General features: G+C 55.5%; 1 protein-coding gene across 3 annotated transcripts in view; it reads left to right on the top strand.

Annotated features, from left to right (window-relative positions):
* Positions 1-21,864, top strand: part of pde8b (phosphodiesterase 8B) — a 642,529-nt gene that overhangs the window by 486,894 nt on the left and 133,771 nt on the right. For all 3 annotated transcript variants that reach the window (XM_072516021.1, XM_072516020.1, XM_072516019.1), the window contains exon 5: positions 13,301-13,358. In XM_072516021.1, the coding sequence (XP_072372122.1) occupies positions 13,301-13,358 (58 nt within the window). The remainder of the gene's footprint in view (positions 1-13,300; positions 13,359-21,864) is intronic.

Genomic DNA, 21,864 nt, shown 5'->3' with positions numbered 1-21,864 from the left:
CAAGTCTGGGATCCGACCCAACATACGCCGCATAAAACCCGCATCGTCCCAGTTCGGGGCATACACATTGACCAGTGCCACCCTCTCTCCCTGCAACTTACCACTTACCATTACGTACCTACTGCCATTGTCTGCCACAATGCTCGACACCTCGAATGACACCTTTCCCACAAAGATCGCCACCCCTCGATTTTTGGCATCCAGCCCCGAATGAAACACCTGACCTACCCACCCTTTCCTCAGTCTTACCTGGTCTGCCACCTTCAGGTGTGTCTCCTGGAGCATAACCACCTCCACCTTCAGCCCCTTCAGGTGCGCGAACACGCGGACCCGCTTAACCGGCCCATTCAGTCCCCTTACATTCCAGGTTATCAGCCGGATCAGGGGGCTACCCACCCCCCTCCCCCGCCATAACCATAGCCATAACCCCTCCTCGGCCAGCCACGCGCCCGCACCCCATGCCCGGCCCGTTCCCCATGGCGGCAGACCCCCTCCTCGACCCCCCCCACTCGCTCCAGCTCCCCCTTGACCATAACAGCAGCAACTCAATTCCCCCCCACCCCCCACACCCCCTACCCACCTCCGGCTAGGACCCATCCTAGCTGATTTACTCCCCCCATTGCACTTCCGCAAGTCAGCTGACTCCTGCTGACCCCGGCCATTCCCACCTCTCCTTCGACTCCTCCCATTGTGTGACACACCCTCCTCTTCCATTCCCCATCCACAGGCTCTCCTCCTCCCCCTTCCATCCTAAGCGTGGGAAACAACCCTCGCTTCCCTCCAGTCTTCAGCGCGGGAAAAAGCCCGTGCTTTCCACTATCCAGCCCCGCCACCTCTGATGCAGCTCCTTTTACAGGCCCAGTCCCCTCACCCCCGACTCGGGCCTCCCCCTCCCCGCGGGGCCCGATCTCACCGCCGGCCATCCACCCCTGTTCCGTTTGCTTACCCCCCTCCAAGAGCCCCCCGACCAACCCAACCAGAACAGTGCCCAACCCGCCCTAACCACCCTCACCGACCAGGAAGAGAAAAACACAAAGAAAAAGAAACCAAGAGCAAAGGCCCCCCCCTCAAAAAGTAACATATCAACCGCAGTCCCCAAACGCCCATCCCGACCCTCAACCTGTGTCCAACTTCTCGGCCTGAACAAAGGCCCACGCCTCCTCCGGAGACTCAAAATAATGGTGCCGGTCCTTGTAGGTGACCCACAGTCGCGCCGGCTGCAACATACCAAACTTCACCCCGTACCTGTGCAGCACCGCCTTCGCTCGATTGTACCCGGCCCTCCTCTTCGCCACCTCCACACTCCAGTCCTGATATATCCGAACCTCCGCGTTCTCCCACCTGCTGCTCCTCTCCTTCTTGGCCCACCTGAGCACACACTCCCGATCAGCGAACCGATGAAACCGCACCAGCACCGCCCGCGGCGGCTCGTTAGCCTTGGGCCTCCTCGCCAGCACTCTATGGGCCCCTTTCAGCTCCAGGGCCCCTGGAAGGACCCCGCTCCCATCAGCGAGTTCAACATGGTGACCACATAGGCCCCCACATCCGGCCCCTCCAGGAGGCCCAGAATCCGCAGATTCTTCCGCCTCGACCGATTCTCCATCTCCTCGAACCATTCCTGCCATTTCTTGTGGAGCGCCTCGTGCGCCTCCACCTTTACCGCCAGGCTTAAGATCTCGTCCTCGTTGTCGGAGATCTTTTGTCGGGCCTCGCGGATCGCCACCCCCTGGGCCGTCTGCGTCTCCAGCAGCTTATCAATAGAAGCCTTCATCGGCTCTAGCAGGTCCGCTTTAATCTCTCTGAAGCAGCGCTGGATACCCTCCTGCTGCTCCTGCGCCCACTGCATCCACGCTGCCTGGTCTCCGCCCACCGCCATTTTGTTCTCCTTCCCTCGCACCTTCTTCGGGTCCACCACCACCTTTTTAGTCGCCCCGCTCCTAGTAGAAGCCATATACTATCAGGGAATTGTTATAATCTCCTTCCCACACCAGGAAACATCGAAAAAGTGCCATTCGGGGCCCTGAAAAGAGCCCAAACGTCCGTTTTTGTGGGAGCCGCCGAATGTGCGACTTAGCTCCGCATAGCCGCAACCGGTTGTTCAAAAATAATAATAGGCACATACAAACATTTACATTGCCTGCTGCAGCCTCTAGCCTGGCACTTCCGCCTTGGCTGGAACATCAGTCCCTTTGTTGAAGAGAGTTTTCCACCTTGCTCATTGCACATGCAGATCTTCTTCCCATTAGTTCAATTATATGCTGTCCACGTCCCTGGTAGAGGATATAAATTTGGCAAATTACACACAGGGAGGAAGGAATTTGGGGTACCACCACTGACCCAAGTTTCCGATCAGCATAGAGAGATGAACCATATCCAACGCACTGTCCATGCCAGTACCGGGGGTAAATGCTATCTGGTAACCTAAATGTGACTTATGCCTTCTGAAAGCTGGTCGGATCAATTCTGGACCTCATGATATCCCAATAATTTCTCTAAAAGACTCAATTACTTTCAATTCCTGCTCCATTGCTCCACCAAAACATAAAAATATGGGGTGGAATTCTCCGTTCCTGAGGCTCAGTGCCAGCGGAGAATCCGCAGGTGATTCACGACGGGAAAATCGGTCGAACCCCTCACCGATTCCGTTACCGGTGAGGGGTTAGTATCGGTGCCGCATGGAATACCTGGGGATTGCGCGGAAAACGGCCAGAGAATCGGCAGGTCCCGGACCGCACGCGCACAGGCCTGACGAGCAGCACCCCGTGGCTATCCCCCGCCACTTCCCCCAGCCCGAGCAGCAGCCCCCCAGCCAGCGGCACAGATCCCGGACGTGGGTGGCGATGCTGGACACTGTCCGCAGCTGGCACGCCAGCTTCCTGACCGCTGGGACCACACATGGCCCACACCATCGGGAACTCGGCCCACTGGGGCGGAGCATCGCGGGTGGGCCAGCTGTTGACGCGCCAACGGCTGTGCGACAGGGCGCGGCGCGTGTCCCGATGACGCCGATTTGGAGGGGGCGGACCATCGCCAAATGTCGCCTGGCCCGAATCCAGCATCGGAAGCCGTTCTGTCGCACCTCTGCAAGTACTTTGGTGTTGGGTGGAGGTGTTGAGTTTGGGTAGGGTGCTCTTTCCAAGAGCTGGTGCAGACTCGGGGGGCCGAATGGCCTCCTTCTGCACTGTAAATTCAATGATAATCTATGATTAATCTAGGACAAAGGTTCGGCACAACATCGTGGGCCGAAGGGCCTGTTCTGTGCTGTATTTTCTATGTTCTATGTTCTATGTATCCTGCCCTGATTATGCAAAAGATATCTTCCTGCTACTTGGAACTGGTTCAACATCTGTGCACCACGGTGGCCTGAAATCCCATTCAGTTTTACTTACAGTGGTAGAGCGAGGCTCTAAAAATTAAAGCTCAATGACATTCAATGATTCCAAAGTGTCTGTGTTGTCTAAATATTTGTTAACTCCAACATGGATAGAAATGACATAGAATCATAGAGCACAGAAAAGGCCTTTCGGTCCATCGTGTCTGCACCTATCAAAAACAACCACCTTTTCCAGCACTTGGCACATTGCTTCTTAACCCAAAAACTTCTTAAAGGTTATGAGGATCTCTGCCTTCACCACCCTCTAAAGAACGAGTTCCAGACTCCCCGCACCCTCTCGATGAAAACATTCTCCTCTATCTATGCCCCTCATACTTTTATGCATCTCTACCACGTGCCCCCTCAGTCTCCTCTGCTCCAAGGAAAACAACTCAGTCTATCCGATCGCTCTTCATAGTTAAAACTCTCCAGCCCAGGCAACATCCTGGTAAATCTCCTCTGCACCCTTTCCAGTGTTAACACACCCTCCTATGAATGTGGATTCCAGAATTGCACATAGTAGGCAGGATTTAACTAAATGGGTAAAAAGCCCCATAGTGAGTGCATTTAGCAGCATGTTTCCCAGCGTTCAAAGCGCCAAGAAACACAACACTATAAACCGGCACCCAGGTTAGATAGGGGGCTTCAGCAGGGAATGCATGGCCGAGGCGGCATATAGCCTGTTCTGTGCATTGAGGAGCTCTGCTCCCCGGAACGCCTCAGTGTAGCGCGAGATCATAATGCCATTTTTTAATTGCCTCCCGATCTCCAACTTTTTCTCTCCCTCTCTCCCCCCTTCTCTCCCTCCCCCTCACCCCCAACACCCACGCAGCGCACACCCGACCTGATTGCCACCATGCAGAAAATGCCAGTCTGGCACCCTGGCAGTGCCCCTGCCAGCTGACAGTGCCACCTGGGCACCTTGGCAGTGTCAGGCTGACACCTAGGTGGCACTGCCAGATTACCAAGCTGGCAGTGCCAAGGTGCCCAGGTGGCACCAGTATTGCCAGGGTACCACCCTGCCTAAAGGGCATGCACCTGGGGACCTCCAATCCCCTGAGGAACCCCTACTATCATTTCATCCAGTCCCCATTTGTTTTTTTGTTTTTTTCAAAAATATATACTTTATTCATAAAATCTATCATAAACATTACAGAACATTTCGAATTGTCTTGACTGTACATTTCCATCAGAGTTACACATTCCCTTGACTTTATTCCATTCACTTTTGATAACCATACACACATATCGCTCTTTACGTTACAATTCCTTCTTAAACATTTACATTGTCATGTTTCTTTTATACATTGGAGTGTTAATGACCCAGGCCGAGGGGGGTTTACACTGTTACCCCCCCCTCGGTGTACATTTGCTGGTAAGACCTTACACAGTGGTCTTTCACCATTGCGCCTTGGCGGCAGCTGCCCCAAGCTTGAGTGCATCCCTCAGCACGTAGTCCTGGACCTTGGAATGTGCCAGTCTGCAACACTCGGTCAAGGACAGCTCTTTGCCCTGGAAGATCAGCAAGTTTCGGGCAGACCAAAGAGCGTCTTTCACCGAGTTGATGACCTTCCAGCAGCAGTTGATGTTTGTCTCGGTGTGTGTCCCTGGAAACAGTCCGTAGAGCACAGAATCCTGTGTCACAGAGCTGCTCGGGATGAACCTTGACAAATACCACTGCATCTCTCTCCAGACCTTCTTTGCAAAGGCACATTCCACAAGGAGGTGGGTGACCGCCTCATTTCCCCCACAGCCACTCCGAGGGCAGCGTGCAACGGCGCTGAGCCTTCGGGTGTACATGAAGAATCTGACGGGGAGGGTCCTTCTCACCACCAGACAAGCTCGGTCTTGGTGCTTGTTTGAAAGTTCTGGTGATGAGGCATTCTGCCAGATGGCTCTGACAGTCTGCTCAGGGAACTGTCCAATGTCCTCCACAGTCTCCTTTTCCCTGAGGGCCTCGAGGACATTACGTAATGACCACTGCTTCATTTCCTTGTGGTCAAAGGTGTTTTTCTTCAAAACCTTTTCCACGAGGGACAGGTGGTACGGCACGGTCCAGCTACTTGAACCGTTCCACGGCAATGAGGCCAGGCCCATACTTCGTAACACCGGGGACAGGTAGAACCTCAGTATGTAGTGACACTTGGTGTTTGCATACCGGGGGTCCACGCACAGCTTGATGCAGCTGCACACAAAGCTGGCCATCAGGATGAGGGAGACGTTGGGTACGTTTTTCCCTCCCTTATCCAGAGATTTGTACATGATGTCCCTTCGGACACGGTCCATCTTGGATCTCCAGATGAATTTGAAGATGGCCCGGGTGACTGCTGTGGCGTAGGGTCGGGTAATGGGCCAGACCTTCGCCACGTGCAGTAACACCGAGAGTGCCTCACACCTGATGACCAGGGCTTTGCCCACAATGGAGAGGGAGCGTTGCTCCCACTCGCCCAGTTTCTGTCCTACCTTGGCGATGCGCTCCTCCCAGTATTTGGTGCACGTCCCAGCCGCTCTGAACCATATCCCCAGCATCTTCAGGTAATCTGACCTGACAGTGAAGGGGACAAAGGACCGGTCGGCCCAGTTCCCAAAGAACATGGCCTCGTTCTTGCCGTAGTTTACCTTGGCTCCCGAGGCCAGTTCAAATTGGTCGCAGGCATTCAAGAGCCTGCGTACAGATGCAGGATCCGAGCAGAAGACAGCGATGTCATCCATGTACAGGGAGGCCTTAACTTGCATGCCTCCGCTGCCTGGGATCGTCACTCCTCTTATACCCGGATCCTTCCTGATGGACTCGGCAAAAGGTTCTATGCAGCACCCAAACAGGGCCGAGGAGAGAGGGCAGCCCTGCCTGACTCCAGATTTGATCTGGAACTTTTCTGATTCCCACCCATTGATTGAGACTGCGCTATAGATGTTTGTGTAGAGCAGTTTGATCCAATTGTGAATTCACTCCCAAACCCCATTTTGGAGAGCACATCCATCATGTAGGTGTGCGATATTCTGTCAAAAGCCTTCTCCTGGTCAAGGCTGATGAGGCAGGTGTCCACCTTCCTGTCCAGCACGTAGGCGATCATATCTCTGAGTAGCGCGAGGCTATCAGAGATCTTCCTGCCGGGTACAGCACAGGTCTGGTCAGGGTGGATCACCGACTCCAGAGCAGACCTGACCCGATTGGCAATGAGCTTGGATAGAATTTTATAATCCAGATTCAACAGTGAAATGGGTCACTAGTTTCGAATTTCTTCCGTTTTCCCCTTCTGCTTGTAGATGAGGGTGATGAGGCCTTTCCTCATGGATTCTGACATGCTGCCGTCCAGAAGCATACTCTCGTACACTTCCAGCAGGTCTGGGCCCATCCAGTCCCACAGAGCCGAATACAACTCAACCGGTAAGCCGTCACTTCCGGGGGTTTTACTCGTCTCAAAGGACCTGACGGCCTTTGTCAGCTCTTCCAGAGTTTGCGGTTTGTCCAGGTTTTCCCACTCGCTGTCACCTAAGACCTCCGTGATAGACGACAGGAAGGTCTGAGAAACAGTGTTATCTGTTGGCTTCAGATCATATAGTCCGGCATAAAATGATTTACTGATCCTCAGGATGTCCGTCTGCGATGACTTTACAGAGCCATCTTCTTCCTTCAGGCTGCTGATCACAGAGGTCTCTCTGTGCAGCTTTTGGAAGAAAAAGCGTGAGCACTTTTCATCCTGCTCCACGGAGCGGACTCTGGAACGGAAGATAACCTTGGAGGCCTCCGAAGTGTAGAGCGAGGCTTGCTGGCTCTTCACCTCTTGGAGATCCTCCTTGACATTCATCCCCTCCTTGACATTCATCCCCATCGACTGCAGCTGGAGCAAATTCTGCATACATTTCTGGAGCCTGGACATGGCCTCTCGTCTCTCTCTCACCTTTTGAATGCCTTTGAGGATGAAAAACCTTTTGATATTCCCCTTGATTGCTTCCCACCAGAGATGTGGAGACTCAAAGAGGGGTTTCACGGTTCTCCAACCTTTGTAATCCCTTTTAAGTTCCTCGCGGTTCTCTGGAGTCAAACAGTTTTGCATTCAGCTTCCATGTCCCCCTGCCCGCCCCCTGGTCTTCCTGCAGGTGGCAGTCGGCCAATAGGAGGCAGTGGTCAGAGAAGAACACCGGCTTAACGACGGTGGACCTGACCGTGAAAGCACGGGACACAAAGAAGCAGTCTATCCTGGAGCGGACGGACCCGTCTGGCCATGATCATGTGTATCTACGTTGTGCTCCGTCTGCCGGGTTGCTGAAGACGTCGAGCAGCTTGGCGTCTTTTACCGTTCCCATCAGGAGCCTGGACGCAGCGTCTAGTTTGCTGTTGGCTCTGCTGGATCGTCCAGCCTCAATGATGATGCAGTTGAAGTCACCGCCCAGAATGACCGGCTTGGAGGTGGCCAACAGCAGTGGGAGTTGCTGAAGGACTGGCAGCCGCTCACTCTTTACGGCCGGGGCGTACACGTTAATGAGTCTGAGAGGGACGTTTTTGTATTTAACGTCTGCTACAAGGAGGCGTCCACCCACTACCTCCTTAACGTTGGAGATGGTGAAGTTGCCTCCCTGCAGCAGAATACCCAGGCCGGAGGAACGACAGTAATTTCCTCCTGACCAGATGGCCCGTGGGACCACCAGCTCGACCAGCGCCTGTAGTTGCTGAGGTGAGGAATTCCACACTCCTGCAGGAACAGTAGGTCGGCTTTCACGTTTGCTAAGTAGCCTACTGTAGCTACACACCGCAAAGTATCTTTAATGCTTCGCACATTAATAGATGCAATTTTAAACCCCATTTTAAAAAGGTAGATTTACCAGTCTCAGAGTCTATGCAGTTGGGTGTTCCAGCTGTTGAATGTTCCCCAGCATGCCGGTGGTGCTCGCAAACTGTTGCACAGTTGCAGGGCTGAGAAAGCTGTCCTGGTCCGCACTGGGCCCGTGAAATCGATGGGGATGCATTGGGGGGGGGGAGGGAGTGTAGCCCTGGCGTCCGTCATGGCATTCAATGGGTGTTGGGGTTGCAGGCCGGTTTTCGCCTGGGTTGTAGCTGCTTGTTAATTTCTGGAGTTGGTCTGTGACTTTATTTTTAATGTCCGGCGTTTGGGGTCCGTTGGTCATATTGCTGTTCCCATCCACCAGAGGTTGATGATCTCGGTGTGCCTTATTTCCTTCCCTGTCTGCGGTCTGGGGGGGTCTGTGCATTCCGTTCTACATTGGTACTTTGCCTCTTTATTTGAGGCCGATTCTTGTCTTGTTTTCCCTCATCGGAGGAGGTGTCGGCGCTAAGACCACTGGCTGAAAGGTGCCGCTTTTTGCCACTCCCCATCGGGGGTTTCTTCAGTTCATTTTTTTGTTTCCTCTTTCGTTTGTCCCTGTTCACCGTTTCCCAGGGCTCTTGATTCTTCATTCCATCCTCTTCCATTGAGTCTTCCTTGTCAGATGAGGTTGGGGTTGAGTTGTCAGGTTGAGCTGGGGCCTCCACTTTTTGTTGAGGGCCCTTCTGTTGATTTTCAGCATTCTGTGCTGTGGTGTCTTTGTCGATGGAGGGTGCATGAACCTCCTCTGTGGTCGTCTTTTTGACTCCGCCACTGATGATTTGTGCGTACGTTGCCCCGCGTTTTGTGAAGGCCCTGTAAAGATGGCCGGCCTCCCCACACAGTCTTCCTTGCAGTCCTTTGTCATGTGTCCCGTCTGACTGCAGTTTTTGCAGAAGGTGACATTGCAGTTGGCGGCAACATGCCCCGTTTTGCCACAGGTGCGGCATACTCGTGGCTGTCCCACGTAGTAGAGGTAGCCAAGATTTCCTCCAATGGCGAAACTGGAGAGGGGATGCAGGATGGTTCCGTCGCCATCTGTTCTCAGAGTCACCTTGATCTGGTGCTCACTTGTCCAGATGCCAAAGGTGTCCTTCAGTTGCACGCTGTTACTTTTCAGCTCGGCGTACCTGGCGAGAAACGTGAGCACATCAGACACGGGGACGTGGGGGTTGTACATGTGCAGTGTAACAACCCGGTTTTGCTGCGACGGTAGCGTAAACAGAGGCTCCGCAGTCAGGATAGACAGGGGGCTCTGGTTACCTTTTTCCTTGAACACGTTCAAAAATTTGATGCAAGCTGCGACACTCTTGAAGGTGACGTCAAAATATCCATTGTTGGGGAAGTTTTGCAAGCAGAAGATATCTGTTGCTTGAAACCCGCAGCACTCGAGCAGCACCCGCTTCACGAAGAAATTGCAGTCCACAGGTGACTCCCCTTCCGGCTTCTTCGCTGTGACTCGGACAATGTTTCGCACTCCCCAGCCTGGTGGTCGGGATGCAGCTGCAGCCATAGCTCACACGTTGAGTCTAAACTGTATCGGCGTTAGGCCTAAACCAGAGGCTTAGACCAGCATGTAGATCCACCAAAAGCAGCAGAGCTCTAAACGTTTCCTCTTCGGCGACTTTAATCCCTCCGTGTTCTCCAATCCACGATCAACATCAAAATCCTCTTAGCCAAAAGATCGTGGTTTCACCCCTGCCAGGTAAGTTCCTTTGAGCAGCAATGCATCCAGAAAATGTGCTGAACAGCGCTCACCTGAGGTCTCCGAGGTGAAGGGGATAGATCGCAACGCCTCGGGTACCTCGGAAAACGGCACATTAAAGTTAGACTAGCTGTCTCGCTTTAATATGCAGATTTGCCAAAAGGTGACCCCCACCCACAATGGGCAGGATTTACATCAGAACATCTCACACGATCGCATTAAATCTCACGAGGTGTTGCGTTCCGGGAAGATTCCGGGAGCGGGGTCTTCCGTCTTCTATCGGCCATGATTCGCCGTGGTGCTTTCGGGCGTAGCTGTGTCCCTCATAAAGTTATACACCTCAATTATGTCCCCCCTCAGTCTCTTCTGCTCCAAGGAAAACAATCCATGTCTATCCAATCTCTCTTCACAACTAAAACTCTCCACAGCTCAGGCAACATTCTCTGCACCCTTTCCAGTGCTATCAAATCCCTCCTATAATTTGGATTCCAGAACTGCACACAATGCTCTAGCTGAGGCCGAACCAACGCTTTATACAGTTCCCTGCTCTTAAACTCTATGCCTTGGCTAATGAAGGCAATATATCATGGGCGCAATTCTCCCATCGGGAGACTAAGTCCCGACGCCGGAGTGAAAACCCGAGTGTTTCACTCCGGCATCGGAGGCCGTTCCCACCCCCCTATTCTCCCGCCCCTGGGGGGCTAGGAGCGGCGCCACGTCATTTACGCCGCGTAAAAGAGGCGCCGCGTAAATCACGCGATCGACGCCGCGTAAATTACGTCACCGGTGCATGCGCGGATTGGCCAGCGCCAACCCGTGCATGCGCGGTTGCTGTCCTCCCCGCAGCCGCCCCGCAAGAAGATGGCGGATCGATCTTGCGGGGCAGCGGAGGAAAGGAGGTCCTCCTTCAGAGAGGCTGGCCCGCCAATCGGTGGGCACCGATCGTGGGCCAGACCCCTTTTGAGCCCCCCCCCCCGGTGCAGGAACCACCCCCGCCCCCAGCATTCCCGCGCTGTTCCCGCTGGCAGTGACCAGGTGTGGATGGCGCCGGCGGGAACCTGTCGTGTTGGGCAGGCCGCTCGGCCCATCCGGGCCGGAGAATCGCCGCTCGCCCATTACCAATGGCAAGTGGCGATTCTCCCAGCGGCCAGCCGTGATTTGCGCCGCGCCAGTTTGGGGGCGGGGGGGGGAGAATCGTGTGCGGGCATCGGGACGGCGTGGCGGGACTCGCGCAGCGCCCGGGCGATTCTCCCACCCAGCGTGGGGGGGGGGGGAGAATTCCACCCCCTTGCCTTTTTAACCACTCTATCCACCTGCTCTGCTACCTTAAGGGACTGGCGTACATGCACACCAAGATCCCTCAGATCCTCAGTACTTCCCAGGGTCCTGCCATTTATCATGTAGCCTCTTGCCTTGTTTGTCCTGCCGAAGTCCATCACCTCAGACCTATCCAGATTGAATTGCATTTGCCACTGATCAGCCCATCTGACCAGCCTGTCTATATCCTCCTGTAATCTAAGGCTATCCCCCTCACGATTTACCACCCCTCCAATTCGTATTATCCGCCAACTCACTGATAAATCCTCCTACATCATGTCTAAATCATTTATATAAAGCAGCACCAACAGCAAGGGCCCCAACAAGGAAATCAAGAAAAGGCTTTCAGCCCACACATCCTATTCAAGCCACAGCCCATCTATGATTATTCCACTCGGAATTTCTCTCTCTCACTACCTGCTGAGCCTCCCAATTTGAGGAGCACTGATAGCCTTCCTCAAGTTCCCCTGGAAAAATACACAGTGCTGTTAAACGTCTCCACCACTCTACATTTTACCTCTCAACAGACGTTGACCCTTTTCAAAAATAAAATAAGAATACTAGATGCAGGGATTGGTAAACAGAAAAGGGGCTGGTTTAGCACAGGGCTAAAGAGCTGGCTTTTAAAGCAGTCCAAGGCAGGCCAGCAGCACGGTTCAATTCCCGTACCAGCCTCCCCGAACAGGCGCCGGAATGTGGCGACTAGGAGATTTTCACAGTAACTTCATTTGAAGCCTACTTGTGACAATAAGCGATTTTCATTTCATTTTTTTTTAAGTGTAGCACCTGCTCAGAATCCAGGCTGAGCTCAAAATGTTGATTCTTGCCTATTCTCTTTGCAGATAATAATAATAATCGCTTATTGTCACAAGTAGGCTTCAATGAGGTTACTGTGAAAAGTCCCTAGTCACCACATTCCGGCGCCTGTTCGGGGTGGTCAGTACGGGAATTGAACTCGCGCTGCTGGCCTTGTTCCGCATTACAAGCCAGCTGTTTAGCCCACTGTGCTAAACCAGATATGCATAGATCAGCTATATAGAATAGAACTATAGGATTTATACAGTGCAGAAAGAGACCATTTGGCCCATCAAATCTGCACCAACCCTCTGAAAGAGCACCCTGCTTCAGCCCACTCCCCCGCCCTATCCTTGTAACCCAATCTAACCTGAACATCTTTGAACACTATGCGGCAACTTTAGCATGGCCAATACACCCAACATGCACATCTTGGGACTGTGGGAGGAAACCTGAGCACCTGGAGGAAATCCACAAAGACACGGGGAGAAGGTAAAAACTCCACACAGTCACCCAAGGCTGGAATTGAACCTGAGCCCCTGACACTTTGAGGCAGCAGTGCTAAGCACTGTGCCACTGTGAGACATGATTCGTGAGACAAAAATGTTGAAAATACAGAGAAATGGTTACTACTCTTTGAATATCCAAGGCCCAGCTGGTGTGAATTTCAGCGAGGTTTGCATGCCCAGAACCCTTGCCCAAGAAGCTTACATATTCAAATCAGCTCCAAGAACAATTGTGGAATCCGGTCTGGAATTTACAAATACAAATCAGCAGATCATGCAAGCACTTGTACCTGGACAGAATCTCCTGTCCCTTTTAATGATTGCTGAAGCCATCTTCATTAACACCTGGAATATATTTTTGGATTTCTCTTGGCCTCACAAAACTACTGTTGCCTGTTGCTAGTCACTAGATCACCCTTCCTCCCCCCCCATACCCATCTCATGTATCACAGCTTCCTTTTACTCATCATTCCCTGCTTGGCTCTCCCTCATGGAGCAGCAAGTTTCCTGATGCAGGAAGCTGCTCGCTATCTCTTCTCAAGTGCTCCACAGCCCGCCAGCTGCATTCGGATGAGGCCCAAGTTGTGAGATTGGACAAGGTGGCCCGCTGAATCAGCAGGGTGGCACACCACAAGTGCAAAGTGGCTGACTCTATGCCAATATTGGGGGAAAGCTCAAAATTGCCCCCCAATCGTTCTGTGATTTATATAAACAGTAACACAAAAAGCTTTATTGCGAGGGAGCAGTTGTATGTAAACTTTGCTGTGTTTTCTTCATGCAGGTGTAACGATCAAGAGGAATGTTCAGTCTTGCCCCTCCTTAATGCAGGTTTCAACAGGGTATAAAATTCCACCTTATTTGTTTCTCTCTTCATTTCATGGTTGCAGCTATTTGACTGAAAACATTTACACATGTTTATTCTTTGATGTACCGGCATCCACCTGGATTAGTTCTGCATGTTGCATGATCCACAAAACACAACTATGTCAACCTTTATTCTCACATATATATCTGTACACTTCCCACAGCATCCAAATATCAATATACATTGATGTGTAAAGGCATGAAATGCATATGCATTGTTTTTGCCACTAACACTAGAGTTGGCAGACACGGTTAAGCAAATTTGCCTTTTTTAAATTTTATCTCTTTTGAAGTTGAATCTCAATTTATCATTTTTTTCGGGGCTATTCTTTTTAAAAACTTGCTGGCATTGATCATTCCAATAAAATAATCACGGCTCCATGATTTCAGGAAAATAGGGGGTGGAATCTCCATTCACACTGCTCCAATCTGGATTCCCGATCAGGCAGAGAATGGAGCCCGAGGGGAAAACAGGTTTCCAATCCCCAGCCGGTGGCCTCAGTGTGCTACCTGCCTCGTGCCGGCAGGAGGTTGAACAGCAAGCATTTATATCATTAAGCAGCTCAAAGCCCGAGTTTCCACCCCTCTCCCCACCCACCCCCCGTTATGCTCTGGACTCCACAGCGGGAGATCCACTGGGCCGGCTTTGGTGTAAGTTTGGCTAAGAATGGCCGTGGTATGGTGGACCCCGAGGTCAAAGCTTAACTGAGCTTCCCCACCCCTATCCATCAGAAAGCCACCTCTTCCCACAATGCAAATCCTGCCCCCCACCCTCACTGACAAATAGGGGCATCCTGGGCACGACTCTCCGCTCCCGCGACTAAGTGCCCACGCCGTCGTGAATGCCGTTGAGTTTCACAACGGCGCGAAACGGCCCCGAACGCGATCGATCCAGGGCCCGAAAATGGGCTAGGAGCATAGCCGCGAGGAAATCGGGGGGGGTGTGGCGCGCAAGCAGCGTCGTAAGCCTGCAACGCCCGAATGACGCGGCGCTGCTCCATAAATGGCGCAATCTGCGCACGGAAGGACCCAAGAGGAGGAGAAGGAGGAGAGATGGCTGAGCCCCGACGAGCCGCACCGAGGTTCCGGGACACGGACCTGGACACCCTCCTCGATGAGGTTGAAAACCGAAGGGCCACCCTCTGCCCAAAACGTGGGCATTGCCAGCCGTCCAGCACGGTGAGGCGTGGTTGGCGTGAGGTTGGCACCGCTGTGAGTGCTGTGGGGCACACACCCCGGTCCGGTAGCAGTGTCGGAAGAAGCTGCACGACCTCACATGGGCTGGCAGGGTAAGTGCCATGAGGATGCCCCCGGGTCACAACCAACCCCCACCCCCCCGGGCACGATGGGGGGAAGTGGGGTTGGGGGGGGGGTTCAGGGTGCACAACTTTGTACTCGACCCACATGAGCACCGGGACCCCCCCCTGGAGAGATGCCATGGTCTGGCTCCAACTGTCTCCCCACCGAGCATTAATATAGCCTATATCTGCACGCCCTGATGATACCCGCCTTATTGTGATGCTTTATCCAACCCCCACCCCCAGGACAAGACAGCGCACAACCAGCGTGAGCGTATGAGAACCGGAGGGGGTTCTCCTGTGCTGCACCCCCTAAATGTTCACAAGCAGAGGGCCCTGGACCTCGCTGGGGGATCCGCTACCCGGGAGGTCGCGACATGCCAGGTCGGAGGCGCAGAAGCAAATGAGACAACCCTGCATGTCCTCACCCGCCCCAACCCCCCCCAACCCATCATCGCCCCCTCACACTCTGGCCACTGCACCCTCAATCCCCTCCCCCCTCACACTCTGGCCACTGCACCCTCAATCCCCTCCCCCCTCACACTCTGGCCATTGCACCCTCAATCCCCTCCCCCCTCACACTCTGGCCACTGCACCCTCAATCCCCTCCCCCCTCACACTCTGGCCACTGCACCCTCAATCCCCTCCCCCCTCACACTCTGGCCACTGCACCCTCAATCCCCTCCCCCCTCACACTCTGGCCACTGCACCCTCAATCCCCTCCCCCCTCACACACTGGCCACTGCACCCCCGATCCCCTTCCCCCTCACACACTGCCCCCACCACCACCATACACCCGGCCCAGCGTGCCTAACGAACCCCGTATCGTTGTGTTCCCCAGGGCCAGCCGCCGAACGTCCAGGGCCGTCTCGGCCAAGACACAGCCGACCATCTCCAACCTCAACCACACCCAGGGACGCAGGCCAGAGGGTGGCAGTCGGTTGGACAGGTGGGCCATCCTCTCAGTCTGGGACGCTGGATGGGGACGCACATACGACGGGCAGAGACAATACTGAGGGGCACAGGACGGACAGTGACGATGACGCACAGAGAACGGCCACACAGTCCACGGATTCACCTGGAGGGCAACATGACATGGGCCGCATGCGCCTTGCGCCGGGCCATGAGGGGGACCAGTACACACCAGACTTCCTAACGGACGATGACCTCGAGCTAGCGGCACTGCTGTCTCCCACACCATCCACCATCACAGAGACACCCCCCTCGGTTGGGCAGATAAGTGATGAGGCTCCCGGGTCACGGTCTGGTGCGCACCATATAGCCCAGCCGGTACAGCAGGTGGAGTTTGGAGCAGCCGAGGGGCTGGACGGTCGGAGGGCAGCCCAGGCCCAGCAAACAGCTGCCACCCAGACGGTTCCAGGATTCCTGGATGTACTTGGCCCACCCGGACAACCGATGCATGTGGACACCGAGAGACTGAATAACGGGATGAGGGCCATCTTCCAGGACCAGCACACGCAGTTGGAGGAATCCATTCGCGTCCAGGAGCAGGGAGTGGTGCCGCTCATCGCAGCCACCCAGGCCGACACCGCACGGGTGGCGTCCGCGGTGGAGGCAATGGGTGAAGGGGTTTTGGCCATGGGTCAGGTTCTGCAAGGCGTTGGGCTTCACGTGCACATGTCATCCATGGCCCAGGAGCGGGCTGCCCTCTCACAGGCAGCCATGCGCCAGAGCCAACACAACATTGCCGCCGTTCTCCGGGCCCTGGCTGGGTCTCACCATGCCATGGCCCGGTCCCAGCAGGCGATGGCACAGTCCCAGCAGTCAGTCGCGGAGAGCATAGACTGCCTGGTGCACGTGATGGATGGCGTAGCGCACTCACAGGTAGAGATAGCACAGTCCCTGGCAGGAATGTCGCACTCCCTGGGCTCCGTCTCTGCGAACATTCGGACAGTGGTCGATACCGCTGCAGGCCTCCAGGACTGGCAGCGCCAGGTGTCGGTGGTGCGATGGGGCATGTCTCCGATCGCACCTCCGTCCCACAGTGAGGCCCGGGGGCCACCGGCCTCCCCTAGGGAGGAGAAGGTTCTGGGGCCCATCCCGGTACCTCCAGCAAGGGACCTCCCGGATCACACGGCCTCCCCCCGTTCCGTCCCTGGTGCATCTGGTGGGCAGCGGGCAGGACAGGGTGGCACCCCGCCATCCAGCACGCCTGCCGAGCAGCCTGGCCCAGCGAAGCTGGGCCGCCACAGGAAACATGTGCCGACGGGGAGCCATGTCGCAGGGCGTGATTCTCAGCAGTCCGCCTCCACTCCTGTTGTACCATCTGGGGAGACACCTAGACGTAGTGGTAGGGCCCGTAAGGCAAAGAAGTTAGGCACATAATAAGTTGGCACGGGTGCAGGGCACAGTTTAGTTGTAGGGGGTAGGGCATCTGTATGTGAATGTCACAAATAAACTCACTGTTACACTTAACTTGTAAGACTCTGCTATGTCCGGTGCCAGGGGGCCCGTGAGGGTGACCGAGTGGCGCTGTGGTTAACGAGCAGTTCAACGTCGGTGCCGGATGTGCTGTCCCTTTCCCCCCTGCCTCCCAATATCGGACACCGTAGACCTCGGCACTCCCACGCCAGCTACCCCACACGGGCACGTGATGAAATGTCCGTTACGAAGGCTGTGACCACCTGAGTGCATGGTTCAGCTAGAGCCATGAGTCAGATCTTGGCTAGCGAATCTCAGCTCACAGCTCATCACAGAGCGGGCTGTCATCATTCAACATGGCACTGATCACAAGCGCTTACACAATCATCAATGTTGTGCAATCCCGTAGTGCCGCAATGGTAAGGTGATGTGAAATTGGTGCCGTGAACGCGGTGCGGGGGGTACTGTGTGGTGCCCGTGTGCAGGACTGACGGTGCAAGTGGCAGTGTTCAGCGAATCCCTCCCCCACGGTGCGTGAACCGTGCGGCCTCCAACGCGCCGCGTGCCCGCTGTCGACGGTGCCGTCGTGCAGCCTCCTGGACGTAACCAGCACCCAGGCAGTGTCTGTGTCCTGCGCCCCTCCCCCCACCCTGATGCACGCCTTCCTCCTCCTCCTCCTCCTCCCCTTCGTTTGCGTTAGCTCCGGTGCCGTCGGGTCCTCCCTCCGACTCCTCCACCAGTGCATCTCCCCTCTGCATGGCAATGTTGTGCAACGCACAGCAGACCACAACTATGCGACCGACCCTGTCAGGCCGGTACTGCAGGGCCCCTCCGGAGCGGTCCAGGCATCTGAATCGCATCTTCAACAGCCCGAAGCACCGCTCCACCACACCCCTGGTTGCTGCCTGGGCCTCGTTGTATAGGCTCTCCACGTTGGTCTGAGGCCTCCATATTGGCGTCATCAGCCATGACCTCAACGGATAGTCCCTGTCGCCCAGCAACCAGCCCCTCAGCCGGGGGGGCGGGGGGGGGGGGGGGGGGGGGCGGGGGGTCCATCAAACATTTATTTGGAGTACTGTGTACAGTTCTGGTCGCCTCATTTTAGGAAGGATGTGGAAGCTTTGGAAAAGGTGCAAAGGAGATTTACCAGGATGTTGCCTGGAATGGAGAGTAGGTCTTATGAGGAAAGGTTGAGGGTGCTAGGCCTTTTCTCATTAAAACGGAGAAGGATGAGGGGCGACTTGATAGAGGTTTATAAGATGATCAGGGGAATAGATAGAGTAGACAGTCAGAGACTTTTACCCCAGGTGGAACAAACCATTACAAGGGGACATAAATTTAAGGTGAATGGTGGAAGGTATAGGGGGGATGTCAGAGGTAGGTTCTTTACCCAGAGAGTCGTGGGGGCATGGAATGCACTGCCTGTGGAAGTAGTTGAGTCGGAAACATTAGGGACCTTCAAGCAGCTATTGGATAGGTACATGGATTACGGTAGAATGATATAGTGTAGATTAATTTGTTCTTAAGGGCAGCACGGTAGCATTGTGGATAGCACAATTGCTTCACAGCTCCAGGGTCCCAGGTTCGATTCCGGCTTGGGTCACCGTCTGTGCGGAGTCTGCACATCCTCCCCGTGTGTGCGTGGGTTTCCTCCGGGTGCTCCGGTTTCCTCCCACACTCCAAAGATGTGCAGGTTAGGTGGATTGGCCATGATAAATTGCCCTTAGTGTCCAAAATTGCCCTTAGTGTTGGGTGGACGTGTTGACCTTGGGTAGGGTGCTCTTTCCAAGAGCCGGTGCAGACTCGATGGGCCGAATGGCCTCCTTCTGCACTGTAAATTCTATGATAATCTATGATTAATCTTGGACAAAGGTTCGGCACAACATCATGGGCCGAAGGGCCTGTTCTGTGTTGTATTTTTCTATGTTCTATGTACTCTTGCGGGGATGAACGACTGTGCCAGAATGTAGGCGTCATGCACACTCCCGGGGTACCTTGCACACATGTACATGATCTTCATGTGGGGGTCGCACACCACCTGAATGTTCATGGAGTATGCGCCCTTCCTGTTCATGAACACTTCCCTGTTGTCTGTAGGTGGCCGCATGGGGACGTGCACACCATCGATGACACCCTGAACCAGCGGTATCCCGGCCACCTTGGCGAATCCACGTGCCCGTGCTTCCTGCTGTGCTCGGTCCTCTGGGAATTGAATGTACCTGTCCGCGATGGCGTACAAGGCGTCAGTCACTGCCCTGATGCACCTGTGGATCAATGCCTATGAGATGCCGGATAGGTCCCCGCTCGGCGCCTGGAAGGAACCGGTAGCGTAAAAGTTTAGGGCCACCGTCACCTTGACGGAGACTGGTATCGCGTGTCCTCCACCCAGTCCAAGTGGTGCGAGGTGCGCCACGAGCTGGCATATATGTGCGACCGACTCCCTGCTGAACCGTAGTCTCCTCCTGCATGTGATGTCCGGTAGGGCTTCGAACGACATTCTGTCACGGTACACCCTCGGCCTTGCTGGACGCCTGTGGCGCCCTGGCACCACCATAAGTGGCTCCTCCTCCTCCAAGCACTTCAATATCAGTGCCCATCTCCTGTGCATTCCTCGCCATCGGGGGGTCAATGTTCCCCTCGGCATCCCCCTGGACATTCCGGGCCTAAGCGCCTGCGGCCTGTGTGGCGACGACGGGCCACTCCGCGGCCATCCCCTCTGCTGCAGCAGCAACCGCTGCAACTGCAGCCACTGTGGGCCGTCACAGTCTACGCTGCCGGATGGCCACCTGCAGAGCTGCAGCTCCAACCACAGCAATGAACATCGCTGTCTGGTTGGCATACATGGTGACCTGCAGGAGGGTGGGGGGGGCAGAAAAACGACATGTTACACGGAGGTTCTTCCACACCTCGTCAACCGGGTTGCATGGGATCCCTGTGTGCCCCGGTGGCCTGGTCGCGCTGCAGATACGCAGCCAGCCGAACACCTGGTCACTGTCTGCATCCAACGGTCAGTTCACACCGTCCTCCTCACCAGTGTGCCAGTCGCCTGTGCCCATCAGCCACATGATAACCTGCAGCCGTGTCCTTGTCACCGTCCTACCATATCAGGGCGGCTGACATGTGGCATCCGCGAATGGACGACACCCTCCACATTCTCCCTCCCCCCTTCCCACCTCCATTCCATCCCTCACCTCCCTCCCACCTCCACTCCCTCCAACACCCCCCTCCCACCTCCACACTCTCCCTCCCCCTCCCACCTCCACACTCTCCCTCCCCCCCACCTCCACACTCTCCCTCACCCCCCTCCCAGCTCCACTCCCTCCCTCACCCCCATCCCACCTCCACACTCTCCCACCTCCACACTCTCCCTCACCCCCCTCCCACCTCCACGCCCTCCCTCACCCCCATCCCACTTCCGCTCCCTGCCTCACCCCCCTCCTACCTCCACATTCTCCCTCCCCCTCCCACCTCCACATTCTCCCTCCCCCTCCCACCTCCACACTCTCCCTCACCCCACTCCCACCTCCACTCCCTCCCTCACCCCCCTCCACTCCCTCCCTCACCCCCCTCCCACCTCCACATTCTCCCTCACCCCACTCCCACCTCCACTCCCTCCCTCACCCCCTCCACTCCCTCCCTCACCCCCTCCCACCTCCACACTCTCCCTCACCTCCCTCCCACCTCCACTCCCTCCTTCACCCCCCTCCCACCTCCACTCCCTCCCTCACCCCCCTCCCACCTCCACTCCCTCCCTCACCCCCTCCCACCTCCACTCCCTCCCTCACGCCCCTCCCACCTCCACATTCTCCCTCACCCCACTCCCACCTCCACTCCCTCCCTCACCCCCCTCCACTCCCTCCCTCACCCCCCTCCCACCTCCACACTCTTCCTCACCCCCCTCCCACCTCCACTCCCTCCCTCACCCCCTCCCACCTCCACTCCCTCCCTCACCCCCCTCCCACCTCACCCCCTCCCACCTCCACACTCTCCCTCACCCCCCTCCCACGTCCACACTCTCCCTCACCCCCCCTCCCACCTCCACTCTCTCCCTCACCCCCATCCCACCTCCACTCCCTCCCTCATCCCCCTCCCACCTCCACACTCTCCCTCACCCCCCCTCCCGCCCCCCCGTTGGCCGCAGCGTTCTCGGGGAAGCCGACCAGGTCTGCAGGAGCTCCGGAACAGTCCGTTCACCTCCTCACTGCTCAGCCAGCACGACTGGCTGACGACTTTATTTACCAAGTGTGAACAGCGACGGCGTGACCCCAGGTCACGCCATCGGGACTTCGGCCCATCCGGACCGGAGAATAGCGGGGGTAGCGGAGAATCGCGGAGTGTCTCGGGCGATTCTCCGGCCTGCACCGCGCAGAACTCGGCGGGGCCGATCTCGCCGCTTGGGTGAATCACGGGAGGGCGGCGGACCGGCGTCTCGTGGAAAAATGACGCGATCGGCAATTCTCCCAACCGGCGCGGCATTGGAGAATCGTGCCCCCTATCTCCCACAACAGGAATAAAGGGTCCGTCCCCCACAGCACACATGCATGAGGGTGACCCGACCCCCACTCAGCTGACCACCTCACCAACCCCCCCACCCCTCAAGCCTCCCCACCAGAACCCCCAACAGAGAATCCCCATCAGTCGCCCCTCTCTGAAAGCTACAGAGCAGTTCAGGCAACAGAGTGAAAAATCACTACATTTTCATTGCCTTTCCCTAACATCTGCTGCCTCAGACAAAAGTGTTTAATGCAGCAGTGTTACAAATGTCAATGGTTGCCTCTAAAGTCAAGTACACCTCAATGAG

This window comes from Scyliorhinus torazame, chromosome 9 (genome assembly GCF_047496885.1).
Source record: "Scyliorhinus torazame isolate Kashiwa2021f chromosome 9, sScyTor2.1, whole genome shotgun sequence".
Lineage (NCBI taxonomy): Eukaryota > Metazoa > Chordata > Chondrichthyes > Carcharhiniformes > Scyliorhinidae > Scyliorhinus > Scyliorhinus torazame.
The sequence above is the reverse complement of the archived record's forward strand: the minus strand, read 5'-3'. Positions and strand labels throughout refer to the sequence as shown.